General features: G+C 43.1%; 1 protein-coding gene across 1 annotated transcript; it reads right to left on the bottom strand.

Annotated features, from left to right (window-relative positions):
• Positions 1–336: 336 nt before the first annotated feature.
• On the bottom strand, positions 337–15,056 carry LOC118379116 (probable RNA-binding protein 18; the record flags this gene model as incomplete). Its single annotated transcript, XM_035766132.2, is given in 3 exon segments — positions 337–3,062; positions 14,350–14,433; positions 14,892–15,056. Coding segments are annotated over 3 exon segments (339 nt in total), but the record flags the coding sequence as incomplete, so codon positions are not given.
• Positions 15,057–23,866: the final 8,810 nt, after the last annotated feature.

Here is a 23,866-nt window from a genome sequence, read left to right as displayed (position 1 = left end):
GCAGCACAAAAATGGGATATCAAGTGACTCCTTTCGTGATTGAAGAAAATCAAATTCGCGTTTTTTGACGAGACTATACTGAGGACTGGTATTATATTAAAACCTCATTGAGGATAGAGCTACTGTGCACAACATTGATGAGGAGTGGTAAATAGCGATGGAAATCTCACTCTAGTAGTACCAGAATCTTCTAACCATTTGGCAGATCTACAAATTATGGGATGAATAAAACAGCCCTGTAAACACTTCCAAAAAACAACAAGTAGGCTACAATACAGAAACATATGGGCATAACATTGAAATCAAAAGGAGAACAAACAAAACAATATATATATATATAAATAAATAAAAATACTATTTAATGAAGGAACCATGCATGAGTTGAGTGACAATGTAGTTTCTTGGTTTACTGGGTGTCATAGCATGAATAAAAATAGTTCCAATTGTACAAAGTTGCCATCAAATCACACTCAAACAAACATGAATTAAATACATTTATGATTTTTGATCACAAGAAACACAGAAAGGTGACAACTACTCAGTTTTCAAAAGACACAATTTTATGCCATGTCTTCCCTTTTGTGACTACAGACCAACATAACATGCTGAATAAGGGACTCAGACTGAGCATGTATTGGAAACATTATATGATCCACTAAATCAGGGCCCATATTCACAAAGCATCTCAGAGTAGGAGTGCTGATCTAGGCTTCCCTTCTACATCATAATCATAATGAATAAGAGAAGGGACCTGATCCTAGATCAGCACTCCTTCTCTGAGATGCTTTGTGACGACGTGCCCTGGAAAATTGGTAATTATTAAGACTAATAATGTCAAACTCCCAACACTAAACAGCAAAGAGAGAAATTAAACATTACAATGACAAAAATAAACAACAGTAAGATACATTGAAGGTGTGATATTGTACACATCATATAATATATAGCCGTTAAAAGTTATTGAAAATAAGATTAGAAAAACAACTCAAATAAAAAATCCCTCCTCTCCCAAGTAAGAATACACACTCGCTGAAAATAAAGCAGACAGTGTGAGGCTTCCACCTGTCAAATGGCTTGTTGTGCTGTCTGTCCAAACCTGAAGCCATACAGTACAGAGGTTTTGGTTTGGTGGCCAGACCTCTCCCACTGTAGCCTGGTCCCAGATCTGTTTGTGCTCTTGCCAACTGCAGTCATTACCAAGCCAAACATGATAGTCCAAACAGACTAGTGGAAGTAGCCTGAGTGCCAAAGTGGAATAATAACTTAACAGTTAGACAATATTCACAATTCCAGTAACTTGACCACAATTCCAGTAACTTGACCACAATTCCAGTAACTTGACCACAATTCCAGTAACTTTACTAAAATTACCAGATTTTCCACAAATTCTGGTTGGAGGATTCTGGATTTCCTGCCTATTCCCTTCTGATACTGGGAATCTTCAAACTGGGATTTCTGCAAAACCTGGACATTTTGGGAAAGTTAACGGAATTGTTTGAGCCTAGGTGTTGGATGGTCTGTCTCCATCTCATTTGTGTCATCTCCTGAACTTGCAGAAGGGTCTGCTGTAGGGCTGTAGGTGTTTCTTCTCTGGGGGCTTGTTGTACATGTAGGTTGAGTGGCCTTGGTTCTCCATCATCTGAAGCTTGGCCTCAATCGCATGGATCGTCACACTTGTACTTTGTACAGGAGAGAGGGGAAGAGAGAGTGACTGAGAAGGAGAGAATGACAGAGAAGGAGAGAGCTGTAGAGGGAGGGAGAGAGTGACTGAGAAGGAGAGCGTTATATAGAGAGGGAGAGTGACTGAGAAGGAGAGAGTGACTGAGAAGGAGAGAGTGACTGAGAAGGAGAGAGTTAGAGAGAGGGAGAGAGAGAGTGACTGAAAAGGAGAGCGTTTTAGAGAGAGGCAATAGTGACTGTGAGGAGAGCGTTATTTAGAGAGGGAGAGAGTGACTGAGAAGGAGAGCGTTATAGAGAGAGGCAATAGTGACTGAGGAGAGCGTTATTCAGAGGGAGAGAGTGACTGAGAAGGAGAGAGAGACTATGAGGAGAGAGTTATAGAGAGAAGAGAGAGTGACTGAGAAGGAGAGAGTTATCGAGAGAGTATAGAGAGAGGGAGAGTGACTGTGAGAAGGAGAGCGTTATAGAGAGAGGGAGATAGTGACTGTGAGGAGAGTGAGTGAGTGGGGAAGCAAACTAGAGTGTGTGGGGGGAGGAGGGGGAAAAAGGAAACTGTGTTTATCTTTCATCACTTCCTCCACACTGACAGGTCTATGGTTGGTAAGTATGTTTTTGAAGTTTACAGTAAAATACATTCCTAAGGACTCTTCCTAAAAGTCCATCTTAGACATGGTTGTTTGAGTAATAACACTAATAGTATGAATTAGAGATAAGAGGCCATTTGTTTTTATAACAGCTCATTTCAAAAGGGACTTCCTTGTCAAGCAATTAAAATACTAAACCGAAATGTTTATCATTTGTAAAATGATGTTTTTTTTGTATTTTACCTCCATTTTCTCCACAATTTGGTGATATTCAATTGCGATCCAATTACGATCTTGTTTCATCACTCCCCAACGGGCTTGGGAGAGGCGAAGGTCGAGTCATATGCGTCCTCCGAAACATGCCCCGCAAACTATGCCTCTTAACACCCGCCCGCTTAACCCGGAAGCCAGCTGCACCAATGTGTTGGAGAAAATACAGTCCAACTGACGACCAAAGTCAGCCTGCAGGCCCCCGGCCCGCAACAAGGAGTCGCTAGAGCGCGATGAGCCAAGTATGAGATATGAGTTATGAGATATGAGATATGAGGAGAGGTTTTAGAGAATGAACTGCAACTTCCTCCCACATGACATAGCTGCTGAGCAGAGCAGAGCCTGAACTGGTAACCACAGAGATAGGGAGCAGAGCTTCGGGGTGGGCTAGCTTACTGTCGCACCATGGTTGGACCAGGTAACCAGAGTGGAGCCCGTTTAGCTCAGTCGCACCATGGACCAGGCAGGTAGCGTGTCACTGTTTGTCTGGTGCTGTTTTTGGTCAAATCCACAGGCATTGTGGGGAAGCTGAAAGGCACAGCAATAGAACTGTGTATTAATTCCTCTCAAAACCACCCTTCAACTTCACCCACGTGACTGATGCAATGTGAGCCTGTGGAGAGAAGAACCACAACACACACTTCAGTATACCGGAAATTACTCATATCAGACTTACCAGGTTCAGTAATCAGTTCATGTCCTGGTTTCAAAAAGCACAAGTTAGCTTTCTGATCCAGTATGGATGGATGGATGAAAACCTTTATTCCTCAACGTAACATAGAAATAAGTATTACATTGAAAGTAAACACACACCCATAATTGTTTCTCACGCCAGACTACCGAACACACTAGTCATAATAGACAATGGACATACATTTATATGACCATGACCCTCAAATACTCCCTTCTATTTGGCAAGTCCTTCTATTAGAATGTATCCTATATGTTCCCGGATAGACAAGGGCCACAGGTCTATTTTCTGCATGTGTGATCTGTCTCATATTTCTATCTTCAGATGATTTAGATTAGTGTCTCTTCCCTCCATTATCTGTAAGTACACAGGTTCAGAGGTCAGGCTCAGAGATGAGGCAATCAGTCTCTGAAGTGACGGAAAAATAAAATGATCCCTCGGTTAAAGACAAAGCTGAAGGGGATCTCCAGTACATGGCCTTGGTCAAGGTGACTTGACAAGACAAAGAGAGATCATGACAATCACAAGGAACAGCAATTGCATACAAATCAATAGACTGTATCCTTGAATCAATAGACTATATCGTTGAATCAATAGACTATATCGTTGAATCAATAGACTATATCGTTGAATCAATAGACTATATCGTTGAAGGACCATTACTTGACCATCATGTTAGAAAGGTTCTACTCAGAATGGCTCTCTGAGTCAGACATGGTATATTGATGGTATATGGATGGCATATGGATAGTGTATAGATGGGATATTGATGGCATATGGATGGTGTATACAGTTGAAGTCGGAAGTTTACATACACCTTAGCCAAATACATTTAAACTCAGTTATCCACAATCCCTGACATTTAATCCTAGTCAAAATTCCCTGTTTTAGGTCAGTTAGGATCACCACTTCATTTTAAGAATGTGAAATGTCAGAATAATAGTAGAGAGAATTATTTATTTCAGCTTTTATTTCTTTCATACTTATTCCCAGTGGGTCAGAAGTTTACTTACACTCAATTAGTATTTGGTAGCATTGCCTTTAAAATTGTTTAACTTAGGTCAAACGTTTCAGGTAGCCTTCCACAAGCTTCCCAACATAAGTTGGGTGAATTTTGGCCCATTCCTCCTGACTGAGCTGGTGTAACTGAGTCAGTTTTGTAGGCCTCCTTGCACACAAACACTTTTTCAGTTCTGCCCACACATTTTCTATGGGATTGAAGTCAGGGCTTTGTGATGGCCACTCCAATACCTTGACTTTGTTGTCCTTAAGCCATTTTGTCACAACTTTGGAAGTATGCTTGAGGTCATTGTCCATTTGGAAGACCCATTTGCAACCAAGCTTTAACTTTTGCAACCAAGCTTTAACTTTCTGACTCATGTCTTGAGATGTTGCTTCAATATATCCACATAATTTTCTTTCCTCATGATGCCATCTATTTTGTGAAGTGCACCAGTCACTCCTGCAGCAAAGCACCCCCACAACATGATGCTGCCACCCCCGTGCTTCACGGTTGGGATGGTATTCATCGGCTTGCAGGCCTCCCCCTTTTTCCTCCAAACATAACGATGGTCATTATGGCCAAACAGTTCTATTTTTGTTTCATCAGACAAGAGAACATTTCTCCAAAAAGTGCGATCTTTGTCCCCATGTGCAGTTGCAAACAGTAGTCTAGCTTTATGGTGGTTTTGGAACAGTGGCTCCTTCTTTGCTGAGCGGACTTTCAGGTTATGTCGATATAGGACTCGTTTTACTGTGGATATAGATACTTTTGTACCCGTTTCCTCCAGCATCTTCACAAGGTTCTTTGCTGTTGTACTGGGATTGACTTACACTTTTTATATCAAAGTACGTTGATCTCTAGGAGACAGAACTCGTCTCCTTCCAGAGCGGTATGACGGTTGCGTGGTCCCATGGTGTTTATACTTACCTTCAGACGTTTGGAAATTGCTCCCAAGGATGAACCAGACATCTTGGTCATGTTCTGTTATAATCTCCACCCGGCACAGCCAGAAGAGGACTGGCCACCCCACATAGCCTGGTTCCTCTCTAGGTTTCTTCCTAGGTTTTGGCCTTTCTTTCCTTTTTTCCTAGCCACCGTGCTTCTACACCTGCTTTGCTTGCTGTTTGGGGTTTTAGGTTGGGTTTCTGTACAGCACTTTGAGATATCAGCTGATGTACGAAGGGCTATATAAATACATTTGATTTGATTTGTGGCGGCCTACATTTTTTCTTTTCTTTTTCCCATGATGTCAAGCAAAGAGGCACTGAGTTTGAAGGTAGGCCTTGAAATACATCCACAGGTACACCTCCAATTGACTCAAATTATGTAAATTAGCCTATCAGAAGCTTCTATAGCCATGACATAATTTTTGGAATTTTCCAAGCTGTTTAAAGGCACATTCAGCTTAGTGTATGTAACTTCTGACCAACTGGAATTGTGATAGTGAATTAAAAGTGAAATAATCTGTCTGTAAACAAAACCTGCAGACTCTCTGTAAACAAAACCTGGGGACACTCCTTCACTGCAGCCGACGTGAGTAAAACATTTAAACGTGTTAACCCTCGCAAGGCTGCAGGCCCAGACGGCATTCCCAGCCGCGTCCTCAGAGCATGCGCAGACCAGCTGGCTGGTGTGTTTATGGACTAGTAAACGAAAGGTTGCAAGTTCAAATCCCCGAGCTGACAAGGTACAAATCTGTCATTCTGCCCCTGAACAGGCAGTTAACCCACTGTTCCTAGGCCATCATTGAAAATAAGAATTTGTTCTTAACTGACTTGCCTAGTAAAATAAAGGTTAAATAATTCAAAAAAATCAATCCCTATCCCAGTCTGCTGTCCCCACATGCTTCAAGAGGGTCACCATTGTTCCTGTTCCCAAGAAAGCTAAGGTAAATGAGCTAAACGACTACCGCCCCGTAGCACTCACTTCCGTCATCATGAAGTGCTTTGAGAGACTAGTCAAGGACCATATCACCTCCACCCTACCTGACACCCGAGACCCACTCCAATTTGCTTACCGCCCCAATAGGTCCACAGACGACGCAATTGCAACTACACTGCACACTGCCCTAACCCATCTGGACAAGAGGAATATCTATGTGAGAATGCTGTTCATCGACTACAGCTCAGCATTTAACACCATAGTACCCTCCAAACTCGTCATCAAGCTCGAGATCCTGGGTCTCAACCCCGCCCTGTGCAAATGGGTACTGGACTTCCTGACGGGCCCCCCCAGGTGGTGAGAGTAGGTAACATCTCCACCCCGCTGATCCTCAACACTGGGGCCCCACAAGGGTGTGTTCTGAGCCCTCTCCGGTACTCCCTGTTCACCCACGACTGCGTGGCCATGCACGCCTCCAACTCAATCATCAAGTTTGCGGATGACACAACAGTGGTAGGCTTGATTACCAACAACGACGAGACGGCCTACAGGGAGGAGGTGAGGGCCCTCGGAGTGTGGTGTCAGGAAAATAACCTCACACTCAACGTCAACAAAACAAAGGAGATGATAGTGGACTTCAGGAAATAGCAGAGGGAGCAGCCCCCTATCCACATCGACGGGACAGTAGTGGAGAGGGTAGTACGTTTTTTAATTTCCTCGGCATACACATCACGGACAAACTGAATTGGTCCACCCACACAGACAGTTGTGAAGAAGGCGCAGCAGCGCGCCTCTTCAACCTCAGGAGGCTGAAGAAATTTGGCTTGTTATCAAAAGCACACACACTTTTACAGATGCACAAATCGACAGCATCCTGTCGGGCTGTATCACCGCCTGGTACGGCAACTGCTCCGCCCACAACCGTAAGGCTCTCCAGAGGGTAGTGAGGTCTGCACAACGCATCACCGGGGGAAAACTACCTGCACCACCCGATGTCACAGGAAGGCCATAAAGATCATCAAGGACAACAACCACCCGAGCCACCGCCTGTTCACCCCGCTATCATCCAGAAGGCGAGGTCAGTACAGGTGCATCAAAGCTGGGACCGAGAGACTGAAAAACAGCTTCTTTCTCAAGGCCATCAGACTGTTAAACAGCCACCACTAACATTGAGTGGCTGCTGCAAACATACTGACTCAACTCCAGCCACTTTAATAATGGAAATTGATGTAAAAAATGTATCACTAGCCACTTTAAACAATGCCACTTTATATAATGTTTATATACCATACATTACTCATCTCATATGTATATACTGTACTCGATCCCATCTACTGCATCTTGCCTATGCCGTTCTGTACCATCACTCATTCATATATCTTTATGTACATATTCTTTATCCCTTTACACTTGTGTGTATAAGGTAGTTGTGGAATTGTTAGATTACTCGTTGGTTATTACTGCACTGTTGGAACTAGAAGCACAAGCATTTCGCTACACTCGCATTAACATCTGCTAACCATGTGTATGTGACAAATAAAATTTGATTTGATGGAAAAATTACTTGTGTCATGCACAAAGTAGATGTCCTAACCGACTTGCCAAAACTATAGTTGGTTAACAAGAAATTTGTGGAGTGGTTGAAAAACAAGTTTTAATGACAGCCTAAGTGTACAGTCGTGGCCAAAAGTTGAGAGTGACAAATATTAATTTCCACAAAATGTGCTGCTTCATTGTCTTTAGATCTATTTGTCAGATGTTACTATGGAATACTGAAGTATAATTACAAGCATTTCATGTGTCAAAGGCTTTTATTGACAATTACATGAAGTTGATGTAAAGAGTCAATATTTGCAGTGTTGACCCTTCTTTCTCAAGACCTCTGCAATCCGCCCTGGCATGGTGTCAATTAACTTCTGGGCCACATCCTGACTGATGGCAGCCCATTCTTGCATAATCAATGCTTGGAGTTTGTCAGAATTTGTGGGGTTTGTTTGTCCACCCGCCTCTTGAGGATTGACCACAAGTTCTCAATTGTATTATGGTCTGGGGAGTTTCCTGGCCATGGACCCAAAATATTGATGTTTTGTTCCCCAAGCCACTTAGTTATCACTTTGCCTTATGGCAAGTTGCTCCATCATGCTGGAAAAGGCATTGTTCGTCACCAAACTGTTCCTGGATGGTTGGGAGAATTTGCTCTCTCATGGCTGTGTTCTTAATCAAAATTGTGAGTGAGCCCACTCCCTTGGCTGAGAAGCAACCCCACACATGAATGGTCAAGCTTTTTTCCAGATGCCCCAAACAATCGGAAAGGGGATTCATCAGAGAAAATGACTTTACCCCAGTCCTCAGCAGTCCAATCCCTGTGCCTTTTGCAGAATATTAGTCTGTCCCTGATGTTTTTCCTGGAGAGAAGTGGCTTCTTTGCTGCCCTTCTTGACACCAGCCCATCCTCCAAAAGTCCTTTCCTCACCACTGTGCGTGCAGATGCACTCACACCTGCCTGCTGCCATTCCTGAGCAAGCTCTGTACTGGTGGTGCCCTGATCCTGCAGCTGAATCAACTTTAGGAGACGGTCCTGGCGCTTGCTGGACTTTCTTGGGCGCCCTGAAGCCTTCTTCACAACAATTGAACCGCTCTCCTTGAAGTTCTTGATGATCCAAAAAATGGTTGATTTAGGTGCAATTTTACTGGCAGCAATATCCTTGCCTGTGAAGCCCTTTTTGTGCAAAGCAATGATGATGGCACATGTTTCCTTGCAGGTACATGGTTGACAGAGGAATAACAATGATTCCAAGCACCACCCTCCTTTGAAGCTTCCAGTCTGTTATTCAAACTCAATCAGCATGACAGAGTGATCTCAAGCCTTGTCCTCGTCAACACTCACATCTGTGTTAACGAGAGAATCACTGACATGTCAGCCTGTCCTTTTGTGGCAGGGCTGAAATGCAGTGGAAATGTTTTTTGGGGATTCAGTTAATTTGCATGGCAAAGAGGGACTTTGCAATTAATTGCAATTCATCTGATCACTCTTCATAACATTCTGTAGGATATGCAAATTGCCATCATACAAACTGAGGAAACAGACTTTGTGAAAATTAATATTTTTGTCATTCTCAAAACCTTTGGCCACAACTGTATGTAAACTTCCGACTTCAACTGTAGATGGTATATGGATGGCATATAGATGGCATATGGATTTTTTATTTTTTTATTTCACCTTTATTTAACCAGGTAAGCAAGTTGAGAACAAGTTCTCATTTACAACTGCGACCTGGCCAAGATAAAGCAAAGCAGTGCGACACAACAACCACAACACAGAGTTACACATGGAATAAATAAGTGTACAGCCAATAGCACAATAGAGAAAAAGAAAGTCTATATACAATGTGTGTGCAAATGGCGTGAGGAGTTAAGGCAATAAATAGGCCATAGTAGGGGAGTAATTACAATTGAACAAATTAACACTGGAGTGATAGATGATGAGCAGATGAGGATGTGCAAGTATAAATACTGGTGTGCAAATGAGCAGAAAAGTAAATAAAAACAATATGGGGATGAGGTAGGTAGATTGGGTGGGCTATTTAGATGGGCTATGTACAGCTGCAGTGATCAGTTAGCTGCTCAGATATGTGATGTTTAAAATTAGTGAGGGAAATATAAGCCTCCAGCTTCAGCGATTTTTGCAATTCGTTCCAGTCATTGGCAGCAGAGAACTGGAAGGAAAGGCGGCCAAAGGAGGTGTTGGCTTTGGGGATGACCAGTGAGATATATCTGCTGGAGCACGTGCTATGGGTGGGTGTTGTTATTAAGACCAGTGAGCTGAGATAAGGCGGAGCTTTACCTAGCATAGACTTATAGATGACCGGGAGCCAGTGGGTATGGCGACGAATATGTAGCGAGGGCCAGCCGACTAGAGCATACAGGTCGCAGTGGTGGGTGGTATATGGGGCTTTGGTGACAAAACAGATGGCACTGTGATAGACTGCATCCAGTTTGCTGAGTAGGGTATTGGAGGCTATTTTATGAATAACATCGCCGAAGTCAAGGATCAGTAGGATAGTCAGTTTTAGAAGGGTAAATGGAGGGCATGTTGGCAGGTAGCCTAGTGGTTAGCACGTTGGACTAGTAGCGGAAAGGTTGCTAGATCAAATCCCCGAGCTGACAAGGTAAAAATCTGTCATTCTGCCCCTGAACAAGGCAGTTAACCCACTGTTCCTAGGCCGTCATTGTAAATAAGAATTTGTTCTTAACTGACTTGCCTAGTTAAATAAAGATACAATAAAATAAATATGGCAACATACCAGTTACTTTCCTATTTTTGATTATCTATCTTATGTGTGTATGTGTGTGTGTGTGGACACAGACTTGTTGTTGTCCAAGGAGTGGGAGACGGGGACAGGGTGTGCACAGAAGGGGTGTGATTTGGGACTATACAGGATTTCCTTAGTCCACACGGCAGCTGTCTATTGTTAGGGAAAGACCAGGGTCGCTGGAGTTCAAGAGATCACCCCTGGCCCGGCCTAGGAGGTACTGATGGACTGGCTGGCTACACGACTGCCTTTCAGCTAACGTCCTACACTACTGCCTTTCAGCTAATGTCCTACACTACTGCCTTTCAGCTAACGTCCTACACTACGGCCTTTCAGCTAACGTCCTACACTACTGCCTTTCAGCTAACGTCCTACACTACTGCCTTTCAGCTAACGTCCTACACTACTGCCTTTCAGCTAACGTCCTACACTACTGCCTTTCAGCTAACGTCCTACACTACTGCCTTTCAGCTAACGTCCTACACTACTGCCTTTCAGCTAACGTCCTACACTACTGCCTTTCAGCTAACGTCCTACACTACTGCCTTTCAGCTAACGTCCTACACTACTGCCTTTCAGCTAACGTCCTACACTACTGCCTTTCAGCTAACGTCCTACACTACTGCCTTTCAGCTAACGTCCTACACTACTGCCTTTCAGCTAACGTCCTACACTACTGCCTTTCAGCTAACGTCCTACACTACTGCCTTTCAGCTAACGTCCTACACTACTGCCTTTCAGCTAACGTCCTACACTACTGCCTTTCAGCTAACGTCCTACACTACTGCCTTTCAGCTAACGTCCTACACTACTGCCTTTCAGCTAACGTCCTACACTACTGCCTTTCAGCTAACGTCCTACACTACTGCCTTTCAGCTAACGTCCTACACTACTGCCTTTCAGCTAACGTCCTACACTACTGCCTTTCAGCTAACGTCCTACACTACTGCCTTTCAGCTAATGTCCTACACTACTGCCTTTCAGCTAATGTCCTACACTACTGCCTTTCAGCTAACGTCCTACACTACTGCCTTTCAGCTAACGTCCTACACTACTGCCTTTCAGCTAACGTCCTACACTACTGCCTTTCAGCTAACGTCCCACACTACTGCCTTTCAGCTAACGTCCCACACTACTGCCTTTCAGCTAACGTCCTACACGGCTGCCTTTCAGCTAACGTCCTACACGGCTGCCTTTCAGCTAACGTCCTACACTACTGCCTTTCAGCTAACGTCCTACACTACTGCCTTTCAGCTAACTTCCTACACGGCTGCCTTTCAGCTAACGTCCTACACGGCTGCCTTTCAGCTAACGTCCTACACGGCTGCCTTTCAGCTAACGTCCAACACTACTGCCTTTCAGCTAACGTCCTACACTACTGCCTTACAGCTAATGTCCTACACTACTGCCTTTCAGCTAACTTCCTACACTACTGCCTTTCAGCTAACTTCCTACACTACTGCCTTTCAGCTAACTTCCTACACTACGGCCTTTCAGCTAACTTCCTACACTACTGCCTTTCAGCTAACGTCCTACACTACTGCCTTTCAGCTAACGTCCTACACTACTGCCTTTCAGCTAACGTCCCACACTACTGCCTTTCAGCTAACGTCCCACACTACTGCCTTTCAGCTAACGTCCCACACTACTGCCTTTCAGCTAACGTCCTACACTACTACCTTTCAGCTAACGTCCCACACTACTGCCTTTCAGCTAATTATCTACACTACTGCCTTTCAGCTAATGTCCTACACTACTGCCTTTCAGCTAATGTCCTACACTACTGCCTTTCAGCTAACGTCCAACACTACTGCCTTTCAGCTAACGTCCTACACTACTGCCTTTCAGCTAACGTCCTACACTACTGCCTTTCAGCTAACGTCCCACACTACTGCCTTTCAGCTAATGTCCTACATGCTGCCACAGTGCAGCACCCCAAAACAGTCACACCACTGACCAGACCATAGGCAAACATAGTTGCATGCATGACGCTAACATACAGGCTAACTCCGTACAACTTAATGACCTGTATTGGGCTAGCCTTGCACCCTAACTGAGGAAGCCACAATGAATCACTGGCCATGCGTATGCGTGTGTGCGTATGCATGTGTGCGTGTGTGTAAAGGCAAGCATATTCATATTCAATCAATCCCTATCCCAGTCTGTTGTTCCCACATGCTTCAAGAGGGCCACCATTGTTCCTGTTCCCAAGAAAGCTAAGGTAACAGAGCTAAACGACTACCGCCCCGTAGCACTCACTTCTGTCATCACGAAGTGCTTTGAGAGACTAGTCAAGGACCATATCACCTCCACCCTACCTGACACCCTAGACCCACTCCAATTTGCTTACCGCCCAAATAGGTCCACAGACGATGCAATCTCAACCACACTGCCCGCTGCCCTAACCCATCTGGACAAGAGGAATACCTATGTGAGAATGCTGTTCATCGACTACAGCTCGGCATTTAACACCATAGTGCCCTCCAAGCTCGTCATCAAGCTCGTCATCAAGCTCGAGACCCTGGGTCTCGACCCCGCCCTGTGCAACTGGGTACTGGACTTCCTGACGGGCCGTCCCCAGGTGGTGAGGGTAGGCAACAACATTTCCACCCCGCTGATCCTCAACACTGGGGCCCCACAAGGGTGCGTTCTGAGCCCTCTCCTGTACTCCCTGTTCACCCATGACTGCGTGGCCACGCACGCCTCCAACTCAATCAACAAGTTTGCGGACGACACAACAGTGGTAGGCTTGATTACCAACAACGATGAGACGGCCTACAGGGAGGAGGTGAGGGCCCTCGGAGTGTGGTGTCAGGAAAATAACCTCACACTCAACGTCAACAAAACTAAGGAGATGATTGTGGACTTCAGGAAACAGCAGAGGGAACACCCCCCTATCCACATTGATGGGACAGTAGTGGAGAGGGTAGTAAGTTTTAAGTTCCTCTGCGTACACATCACAGACAAAATAAATTGGTCCACCCACACAGACAGCATCGTGAAGAAGGCGCAGCAGCGCCTCTTCAACCTCAGGAGGATGAAGAAATTCGGCTTGTCACCAAAAGCACTCATAAACTACTCCAGATGCACAATCGAGAGCATCCTGTTGGGCTGTATCACCGCCTGGTACGGCAACTGCTCCGCCCACAACCGTAAGGCTCTCCAGAGGGTAGTGAGGTCTGCACAACGCATCACCGGGGACAAACTACCTGCCCTCCAGGACACCTACACCACCCGATGTCACAGGAAGGCCATAATGATCATCAAGGACAACAACCACCCGAGCCACTGCCTGTTCACCCAGCTATCATTCAGAAGGAGAGGTCAGTACAGGTGCATCAAAGCTGGGACCGAGAGACTGAAAAACAGCTTCTATCTCAAGGCCATCAGACTGTTAAACAGCCACCACTAACATTGAGTGGCTGCTGCCAACACACTGACTCAACTCCAGCCACTTTAATAATGGGAATTGATGGGAAATGTAAAATATATCACTAGACACTTTAAACAATGCTACCTAATATAATGTTTACATACCCTACATAATTCATCTCATATGTATATACTGTACTCTATCATCTACTGCATTTTTATGTAATACATGTATCACTAGCCACTTTAACTATGCCACTTTGTTTACATACTCATCTCATATGTATATACTGCACTCAATACCATCTACTGTATCTTGCCTATGCCGCTCTGTACCATCACTCACTCATATCTTTATGTACATATTCTTTATCCCCTTACACATGTGTGTATAAGGTAGTTGTGGAATTGTTAGATTACTCGTTGGTTATTACTGCATTGTCGGAACTAGAAGCACAAGCATTTCGCTACACTCGCATTAACATCTACTAACCATGTGTATGTGACAAATAACATTTGATTTGATTTGAAGAGGTTTCAGAGAGGGACCCTTACCTTTACCTGTGCGTGTACCCAGCGCACCACCAGCTTCTTGGAGAGGGCCAGCTTCCCATTCAGACAATGGATCGCCCCACTCTGCTTCCTGGAGATTGGAAAAAGAGTACGTGTTTGATCCTCATGAAAATCATAATTTCCCCCATCTGAAACTAGGTCAGTATCATCACATTGTAGTCACTTAGCAGACACTCTTATCCAAGACCTCTTACACAAATCATTATATCATCATTCCTTTTCATAGAGTGATGACAACAGAGACAATAATGGCTGATGATGATGTGTCTGTGTGTGTGTGTATGAGGCTAATACACATAGTTCCTCTGAATAACAACCAGGGGACTGCCTCCCATTACACTAAACAAGAGATCTCCATCTTACCGTTGGTGGAGCCCTATTAAGTTAGAGATGGGAAATAGTCGGTTATATCGTGCCTCTTGTCTATGCCGTCTATAGCTTTTGACTAGCCCTAACTTTTCACGTTCGTGAGCTAATCTTTTCTTGGAATTGAAAGATGTGAAATGGTTGGTTTGGTGTTGTACCTCTTTGGTGTGGAAGTTAACGAAGCAGTATCATCAGGGCTGGCCCTCCATTTGTCCAGACTTGTGGAACAGGAAGTCAAACTGTTTCACCTTCCCAAACCTCTCCAGCAGCTTCACCAGGTGGTACAGCGAGGGAGGGAGAAAAACACACAAACAATACTGCGGTTAGAGCATTGGGCCAGTAACCAAACATTTGCTGGTTCGAATCCCCAAGGTGAATTGGTGAAAAATCTGTCAATGTGCCCTTGAGCAAGGCACTTAAACCCAAATTGCTCTGGAAGTCGGTATTTATAAGAGCAGCTGCTAAATTACTAAAATGCCCCCCCCCCAAAAAAAAATCATGTCGCTCAGTTTTGATTTGCTGTTTCAAAGTACTTAAGTCACTTTAAAGTTCCATTTTGTAATCTCCAAACACATGAATGTCATTCTCAATACAGGCCTATATGCCTTTATGAATGTCTACTATCAACTAAGAACATAAGAACATAATTGGTTAATGTTCCTTTGTCACAGACAGTGCTATTCTATTCTTAACATATACATCATCCACCCATGTAACATAACTACAGTACATTAGGTATCCCGGTCAGCTGACCCTGATTAGAATGACAGGTCTCTTAACACCTTTTTAGGCACAGTAAATCTTATATCCACACAATGCAGAGGATACGGCAGCAGGACAATGACAAAATAAAACAGAGGAAGCCTGAATTCCCAACAGACTCTAATTCAAGAAAAACATCCACTACTGCGTGCATTAGGCTAGCTGCCATGCTGCTGTAACCTATAGAATTCGTGGGAAATGTTATGTTATTAGCAATGGGATTCATTCTCACTAACATCCAGGAACCATTAATAATATGAATGGTTAGTGCTATCCCGTTCGGACATCCCTAACCTTAACCCCTACCCTTACCATAACCCTAATCCCTACCCTTACCATAACCCTCAGCTTAACCCCTACCATAACCCTAACCTAATATAATAATATAATAATAATAATAATATAATAATAATAATAATAATATAACCTTAACCCTTATCTTAAACATTTCAACTTCAATGTGGTAATGTCAGAGTTGGTACATCCCAAGGATCCCAGATAGCTAGAATCTAATATTAATTATTTGACCATCTGACTGTGAGAAGGTCTAGACTATAGCCTCATTGTGAACACGTTAGGCTCGGAGGAGTCCTCTACAGTGGCACATGCTGTACTAGACCAGCCCGGCCTTGTACGACTCAATAGACTAATTGGATTCATTAGTCATAAACATGGCTAACAATTGTACCAGTGATACAGAAGGCCTCCAGACAGAAGAGTCTCAACATTGTAAGAAGATTACGGCCTACAGTCGTGGCCAAAGGTTTGGGGATGACACAAATATTAATTTCCAAAGTTTGCTGCTTCAGTGTCTTAGATATTTTTGTCAGATGTTACTATGGAATACTGAAGTATAATTACAAGCATTTCATAAGTGTCAAAGGCTTTTATTGACAATTACATGAAGTTGATGTAAAGAGTCAATATTTGCAGTGTTGACCCTTCTTTCTCAAGACCTCTGCAATCCGCCCTGGCATGCTGTCAATTAACTTCTGGGACACATCCTGACTGATGGCAGCCAATTCTTGCATAATCAATGCTTGGAGTTTGTCAGAATTTGTGGGGTTTGTTTGTCCACCCGCCTCTTGAGGATTGACCACAAGTTCTCAATGGGATTAAGGTCTGGGGAGTTTCCTGGCCATGGACCCAACATATCGATGTTTTGTTCCCCAAGCCACTTAGTTATCACTTTGCCTTATGGCAAGTTGCTCCATCATGCTGGAAAAGGCATTGTTCGTCACCAAACTGTTCCTGGATGGTTGGGAGAAGTTGCTCTCTCATGGCTGTGTTCTTAATCAAAATTGTGAGTGAGCCCACTCCCTTGGCTGAGAAGCAACCCCACACATGAATGGTCTCAGGATGCTTTACTGTTGGCATGACACACGACTGATGGCAGCACTCAACTTGTCTTCTCCGGACAAGCTTTTTTCCGGATGCCCCAAACAATCGGAAAGGGGATTCATCAGAGAAAATGACTTTACCCCAGTCCTCAGCAGTCCAATCCCTGTACCTTTTGCAGAATTTTCCTGGAGAGAAGTGGCTTCTTTTGCTGCCCTTCTTGACACCAGCCCATCCTCCAAAAGTCCTTTCCTCACCACTGTGCGTGCAGATGCACTCACACCTGCCTGCTGCCATTCCTGAGCAAGCTCTGTACTGGTGGTGCCCTGATCCTGCAGCTGAATCAACTTTAGGAGACGGTCCTGGCGTTTGCTGGACTTTCTTGGGCGCCCTGAAGCCTTCTTCACAACAATTGAACCGCTCTCCTTGAAGTTCTTGATGATCCAATAAATGGTTGATTTAGGTGAAATCTTACTGGCAGCAATATCCTTCCCTCTGAAGCCCTTTTTGTGCAAAGCAATGATGACGGCGCGTGTTTCCTTGCAGGTAACCATGGCTGACAGAGGAAGAACAATGATTCCAAGCACCACCCTCCTTTTGAAGATTCCAGTCTGTTATTCGTACTCGATCAGCATGACAGAGTGATCTCCAGCCTTGTCCTCGTCAACACTCACACCTATGTTAACAAGAGAATCGCTGACATGATGTCAGCTGGTCCTATTGTGGCAGGGCTGAAATGCAGTGGAAATGTTTTTTGGGGATTCAGTTCATTTGCATGGCAAAGAGGGACTTTGCAATTAATTGCAATTCATCTGATCACTCTTCATAACATTCTGGAGTATATGCAAATTGCAATAATACAAACTGAGGCAGCAGACTTTGTGAAAATTAATATTCGTGTCATTCTCAAAACTTTTGGCCACGACTATACATACATTCTACACAGCCTACACACTGACGTTTAAAGGGATAATCCATACCCCAGAAATAACAATCATGAAACTGTCAATTTGGCAAAAGCCTATGTTGTATCAGTGGATGAAATAAAACGTAGTGCTGCACTCAAGTTGAACTGGCTCTGGGCAAGAGACCAACTGCAAGTTGAACTGGCTCTGGGCAAGAGACCAACTGCAAGTTGAACTGGCTCTGGGCAAGAGACCAACTGCAAGCTGAACTGGCTCTGGGCAAGAGACCAACTGCAAGCTGAACTGGCTCTGGGCAAGAGACCAACTGCAAGCTGAACTGGCTCTGGGCAAGAGACCAACTGCAAGCTGAACTGGCTCTGGGCAAGAGACCAACTGCAAGCTGAACTGGCTCTGGGCAAGAGACCAACTGCAAGCTGAACTGGCTCTGGGCAAGAGACCAACTGCAAGTTGAACTGGCTCTGGGCAAGAGACCAACTGCAAGCTGAACTGGCTCTGGGCAAGAGACCAACTGTAAGCTGAACTGGCTCTGGGCAAGAGACCAACTGTAAGCTGAACTGGCTCTGGGCAAGAGACCAACTGCAAGCTGAACTGGCTCTGGGCAAGAGACCAACTGCAAGCTGAACTGGCTCTGGGCAAGAGACCAACTGTAAGCTGAACTGGCTCTGGGCAAGAGACCAACTGTAAGCTGAACTCGGTGGGATAGACTCCTAAATTGATAGTGAAGTTGGTTTACGGCAATTTTACTGCCAACTAGCGACTTCACATGCTGACATTGATATTATTGTGTGTAGCTACATTTGCTAGCTAGTGAGCTAGCCAGCCCAGAGAGAGACATTGTGGGTTTTGTCAACTTGAGTCTCAACAGATTTCCATAACGATTTTTCTAGCATCCTTGATATAACAAAATGTAATATTTATAAAAAATATATATATTTTCACATATTAGTGTTATTTTACATTGTTTAACACTGTTAATCATAGGAAGTAGTGGTTTACAGGGTGGATTATCCCTTTAAGTATAAGTGATTATGAGAGTTCTCTCAAACATCCCTACAGTAGCCTAGAACAGAGAGAGAAGTTAAGAAAACAGTAAAGGATATACTGTATGTCTAGTCCGAGCTGTAATATAAATGGGGGAGGAGCAGTCTGAACAAGATGCAGACAATTTCATATGTCCATGTCGACTGTCTGTATTAGTGGGCAGCCTAGCATGCAGTCTGTGCGTAGGAGAGTGTATTTTCTCTGTTATCCAAGCCAAATATCACTGTCCATGCACGTCACGAGTCTGTGCTGCACGCTACTCATTCACGGGGGTCATTATAACAGCATCTCCAGCGTAGACTGGGCATGACCAGATCATGAATAGAAAGGTTACCTTATCATACAGTCATAATATAACCTTTATATTCATTATCTCTCATGGAATCCTCACTCTAAAACGGGTCGTCGTTGTGTCATAGTCATTTGTGATGCAAGGGTTGACTCACAAACAGCCCTCTGGGTTATATCAGCTGGGCGGGTGGGTCAGGAAATATTGTGTGGATTGAAAAAAAATATAGCAATGCCTTGAAAAAAATCAATTAATCTACCATTAAATCATCATTAATCCATCATTAATCTACCAGTAATCCATCATCAATCCATCATTAATCTACCATTCATCTGTCACTCATCTGTCATTAATTTATTATTCTTGTGAATGCTACGCTACAGGACTGTTTTGCTAGACCAACTGGTAAGTGGTCTAGCAGTGATATTTTCAAACACTCCCTGACCGAGTCTGTAATACCTACATGTTTCAAGCAGACCACCATAGTACCTGTGCCGAAGAAAGCGAAGGTAACCTACCTAAATAACTACCGCCCCGTAGCACTCACGTCGGTAGCCATGAAGTGCTTTGAAAGGCTGGTCATGGCTCACTTCAACACCATCATCCCGGAAAACCTGGACCCACTCCAATTCGCATACCACCCCAACAGATCATGCAATCAACCTTTCCCACCTGGACAAAAGGAACACCTATGTGAGAATGGTGTTCATTGACTACAGCTCAGCGTTCAACACCATAGTACCCTCAAAGTTCATCACTAAGCTAAGGACCCTGGGACTAAAAACCTTCCTCTGCAACTGGATCCTGGACTTCCTGACAGGCTGCCCCCAAGTGGTAAGGGTCAGTAACAACACATCTGCTACGCTGATCCTCAACACGGGGGCCCCTCAGGGGTGCGTGCTCAGCCCCCTCCTGTACTCTCCGTTGACACGCGACTGCGTGGCCAAACATGACTCCAACATCATCATAAAGTTTGCTGACGCCTGATCACCGACAACGATGAGACAGCCTATAGGGAGGTCAGAAACCTGCCAGTGTGGTGCCAGGACAACAACCTCTCCTTTAATGTGAGCAAGACAAAGGAGCTGATCGTGGACTACAGGAAAAGGAGGGCCGAACACATCTCCATTCACATCGACAGGGCTGTAGTGGAGCGGCTTGAGATTTTCAAGTTCCTTGTTGTCCAAATCGTCAACAAACTATCATGGTCCAAACACACCACGACAGTCGTGAAGAGGAGACGACAACACCTTCCCCCCTAAAATATTTGGCATGGGTCCCCAGATCCTCAAAAAGTTCTACAGCTGCACCATTGAGACCATCCTGACTGGTTGCGTCACCATCTGGTATGGCGGCATCCGACCATAGGGCGCTACAGAGGGTAGTGCGTACGGCCCAGTACATCACTGGGGCCAAGCTTCCTGCCATCCAGGACCTCTACACCAGGCGGTGTCAGAGGAAGGCCCAAACAATTTTCAATGACTCCAGTCACCCAAGTCATAGACTGCTCTCTCTGCTACCGCACGGCAAGTGGTACCGGAATGCCAAGTCTAGGTCCAAAAGGCTCCTTAAAGGCTTCTACCCCCAAGCCATAAGACTGCTGGACATTTAATCAAATGGCCACCAGACTATTTACATTGACCCCCTCCTTGTTTTTACACTGCTGCTACTCGCTGTTTATTATCTATCACTTTACCCCTACCTACATGTACAAATTACCCCGACTAACCTGTACCCCAGCACATTGACTTGGTACCGGTACCCCTATATATAACCTTGTTATTTTATTGGGTTACTTTTGACTTTATTTAGTAAATATTTTCTTAACCCTATTTCTTGAACTGCATTGTTGGTTAAGGGTTTGGCAGTGGCGGTTATGTTATGTGTGGTGATTGTGAGACGCTATACAAATTCAACAGTCACAAGATCAGACTTCAAATAGGCCAATGACAGGTCAAGGGAACTGTAGCCTGCTGTTCAGATGGGTAAAATGGAAACTGAAATCTGGACTCTGACTGTAGGTCTATAACCTCCCACATTGCCTTAACATTAACTCCTGTAGAATTAAACATTTCTTGCACTAAAATGATACACCAAATGTAGGCTACATTTTGACTGGGGAACAGGAGTGGAGAAATATGATTTATTTATTTCAGTATCTTGAGAGAATGTGAATGGTCAGTTAGATACCGTCTGTAGAGGTGCTATATTTATCAGCATCATAAACACTGATAGTACTTCAACCACATTAAATATGCATCCAAGCTGAACTGAAATCTAATCAGAAACATGTTAGGTCGTTTACACAGGTTTCTATTTCCTTTGCTCCGAGAAAGAAGCAGAGATGACAGGGAAAACGTTGCCAATGTCAACTAGATTAAACATTCATGTCAATGTCAACTAAACATTCATTCTATCATTTATGACATTATTCTGGTGAGTAAAGGTTTATTTAGACTTCTAGGGCAACATACAATGACAGAGAAAATGCTGCATCTACAGTATCTAATTAAACACAAGTTGACTAACAAAAAGTCTACCAAAATGTCAGAAATTAGAAGCAGAAACATATTTAAAACCAGGCAAAAAAAGAATCCTGCACCACCTGTCAAATCATCCTGCCTTCTCTTAACTAACCTATGTTCTATATTAGCAGGTTATATCACATAAATACATCCTGCCTTCTCTTAACTAACCTGTTCTATATTAGCAGGTTATATCACATAAATACATCCTGCCTTCTCTTAACTAACCTGTTCTATATTAGCAGGTTATATCAGCCTTCTCTTAACTAACCTGTTCTATATTAGTTATATCACATAAATACATCCTGCCTTCTCTTAACTAACCTGTTCTATATTAGCAGGTTATATCACATAAATACATCCTGCCTTCTCTTAACTAACCTGTTTCTATATTAGCAGGTTATATCACATAAATACATCCTGCCTTCTCTTAACTAACCTGTTTCTATATTAGCAGGTTATATCACATAAATACATCCTGCCTTCTCTTAACTAACCTGTTCTATATTAGCAGGTTATATCACATAAATACATCCTGCCTTCTCTTAACTAACATGTTCTATATTAGCAGGTTATATCACATAAATACATCCTGCCTTCTCTTAACTAACCTGTTCTATATTAGCAGGTTATATCACATAAATACATCCTGCCTTCTCTTAACTAACCTGTTCTATATTAGCAGGTTATATCACATAAATACATCCTGCCTTCTCTTAACTAACCTAAATACATCCTGTTCTAACTAACCTGTTCTATATTAGCAGGTTATATCACATAAATACATCCTGCCTTCTCTTAACTAACCTGTTCTATATTAGCAGGTTATATCACATAAATACATCCTGCCTTCTCTTAACTAACCTGTTCTATATTAGCAGGTTATATCACATAAATACATCCTGCCTTCTCTTAACTAACCTGTTCTATATTAGCAGGTTATATCACATAAATACATCCTGCCTTCTCTTAACTAACCTGTTCTATATTAGCAGGTTATATCACATAAATACATCCTGCCTTCTCTTAACTAACCTGTTCTATATTAGCAGGTTCTATATTAGCAGGTTATATTATATCACATAAATACATCCTGCCTTCTCTTAACTAACCTGTTCTATATTAGCAGGTTATATCACATAAATACATCCTGCCTTCTCTTAACTAACCTGTTCTATATTAGCAGGTTATATCACATAAATACATCCTGCCTTCTCTTAACTAACCTGTTTCTATATTAGCAGGTTATATCACATAAATACATCCTGCCTTCTCTTAACTAACCTGTTCTATATTAGCAGGTTATATCACATAAATACATCCTGCCTTCTCTTAACTAACCTGTTCTATATTAGCAGGTTATATCACATAAATACATCCTGCCTTCTCTTAACTAACCTGTTCTATATTAGCAGGTTATATCACATAAATACATCCTGCCTTCTCTTAACTAACCTGTTCTATATTAGCAGGTTATATCACATAAATACATCCTGCCTTCTCTTAACTAACCTGTTCTATATTAGCAGGTTATATCACATAAATACATCCTGCCTTCTCTTAACTAACCTATGTTCTATATTAGCAGGTTATATCACATAAATACATCCTGCCTTCTCTTAACTAACCTATGTTCTATATTAGCAGGTTATATCACATAAATACATCCTGCCTTCTCTTAACTAACCTGTTCTATATTAGCAGGTTATATCACATAAATACATCCTGCCTTCTCTTAACTAACCTATGTTCTATATTAGCAGGTTATATCACATAAATACATCCTGCCTTCTCTTAACTAACCTGTTCTATATTAGCAGGTTATATCACATAAATACATCCTGCCTTCTCTTAACTAACCTGTTCTATATTAGCAGGTTATATCACATAAATACATCCTGCCTTCTCTTAACTAACCTATGTTCTATATTAGCAGGTTATATCACATAAATACATCCTGCCTTCTCTTAACTAACCTATGTTCTATATTAGCAGGTTATATCACATAAATACATCCTGCCTTCTCTTAACTAACCTTATATTAGCAGGTTATATCACATAAATACATCCTGCCTTCTCTTAACTAACCTATGTTCTATATTAGCAGGTTATATCACATAAATACATCCTGCCTTCTCTTAACTAACCTGTTCTATATTAGCAGGTTATATCACATAAATACATCCTGCCTTCTCTTAACTAACCTGTTCTATATTAGCAGGTTATATCACATAAATACATCCTGCCTTCTC

This window comes from Oncorhynchus keta, chromosome 12 (assembly GCF_023373465.1).
Source record: "Oncorhynchus keta strain PuntledgeMale-10-30-2019 chromosome 12, Oket_V2, whole genome shotgun sequence".
Classification (NCBI taxonomy): Eukaryota; Metazoa; Chordata; class Actinopteri; order Salmoniformes; family Salmonidae; genus Oncorhynchus; species Oncorhynchus keta.
Note: the sequence above shows the minus strand (reverse complement) of the source record. Positions and strands in the feature narration are given on the sequence as shown.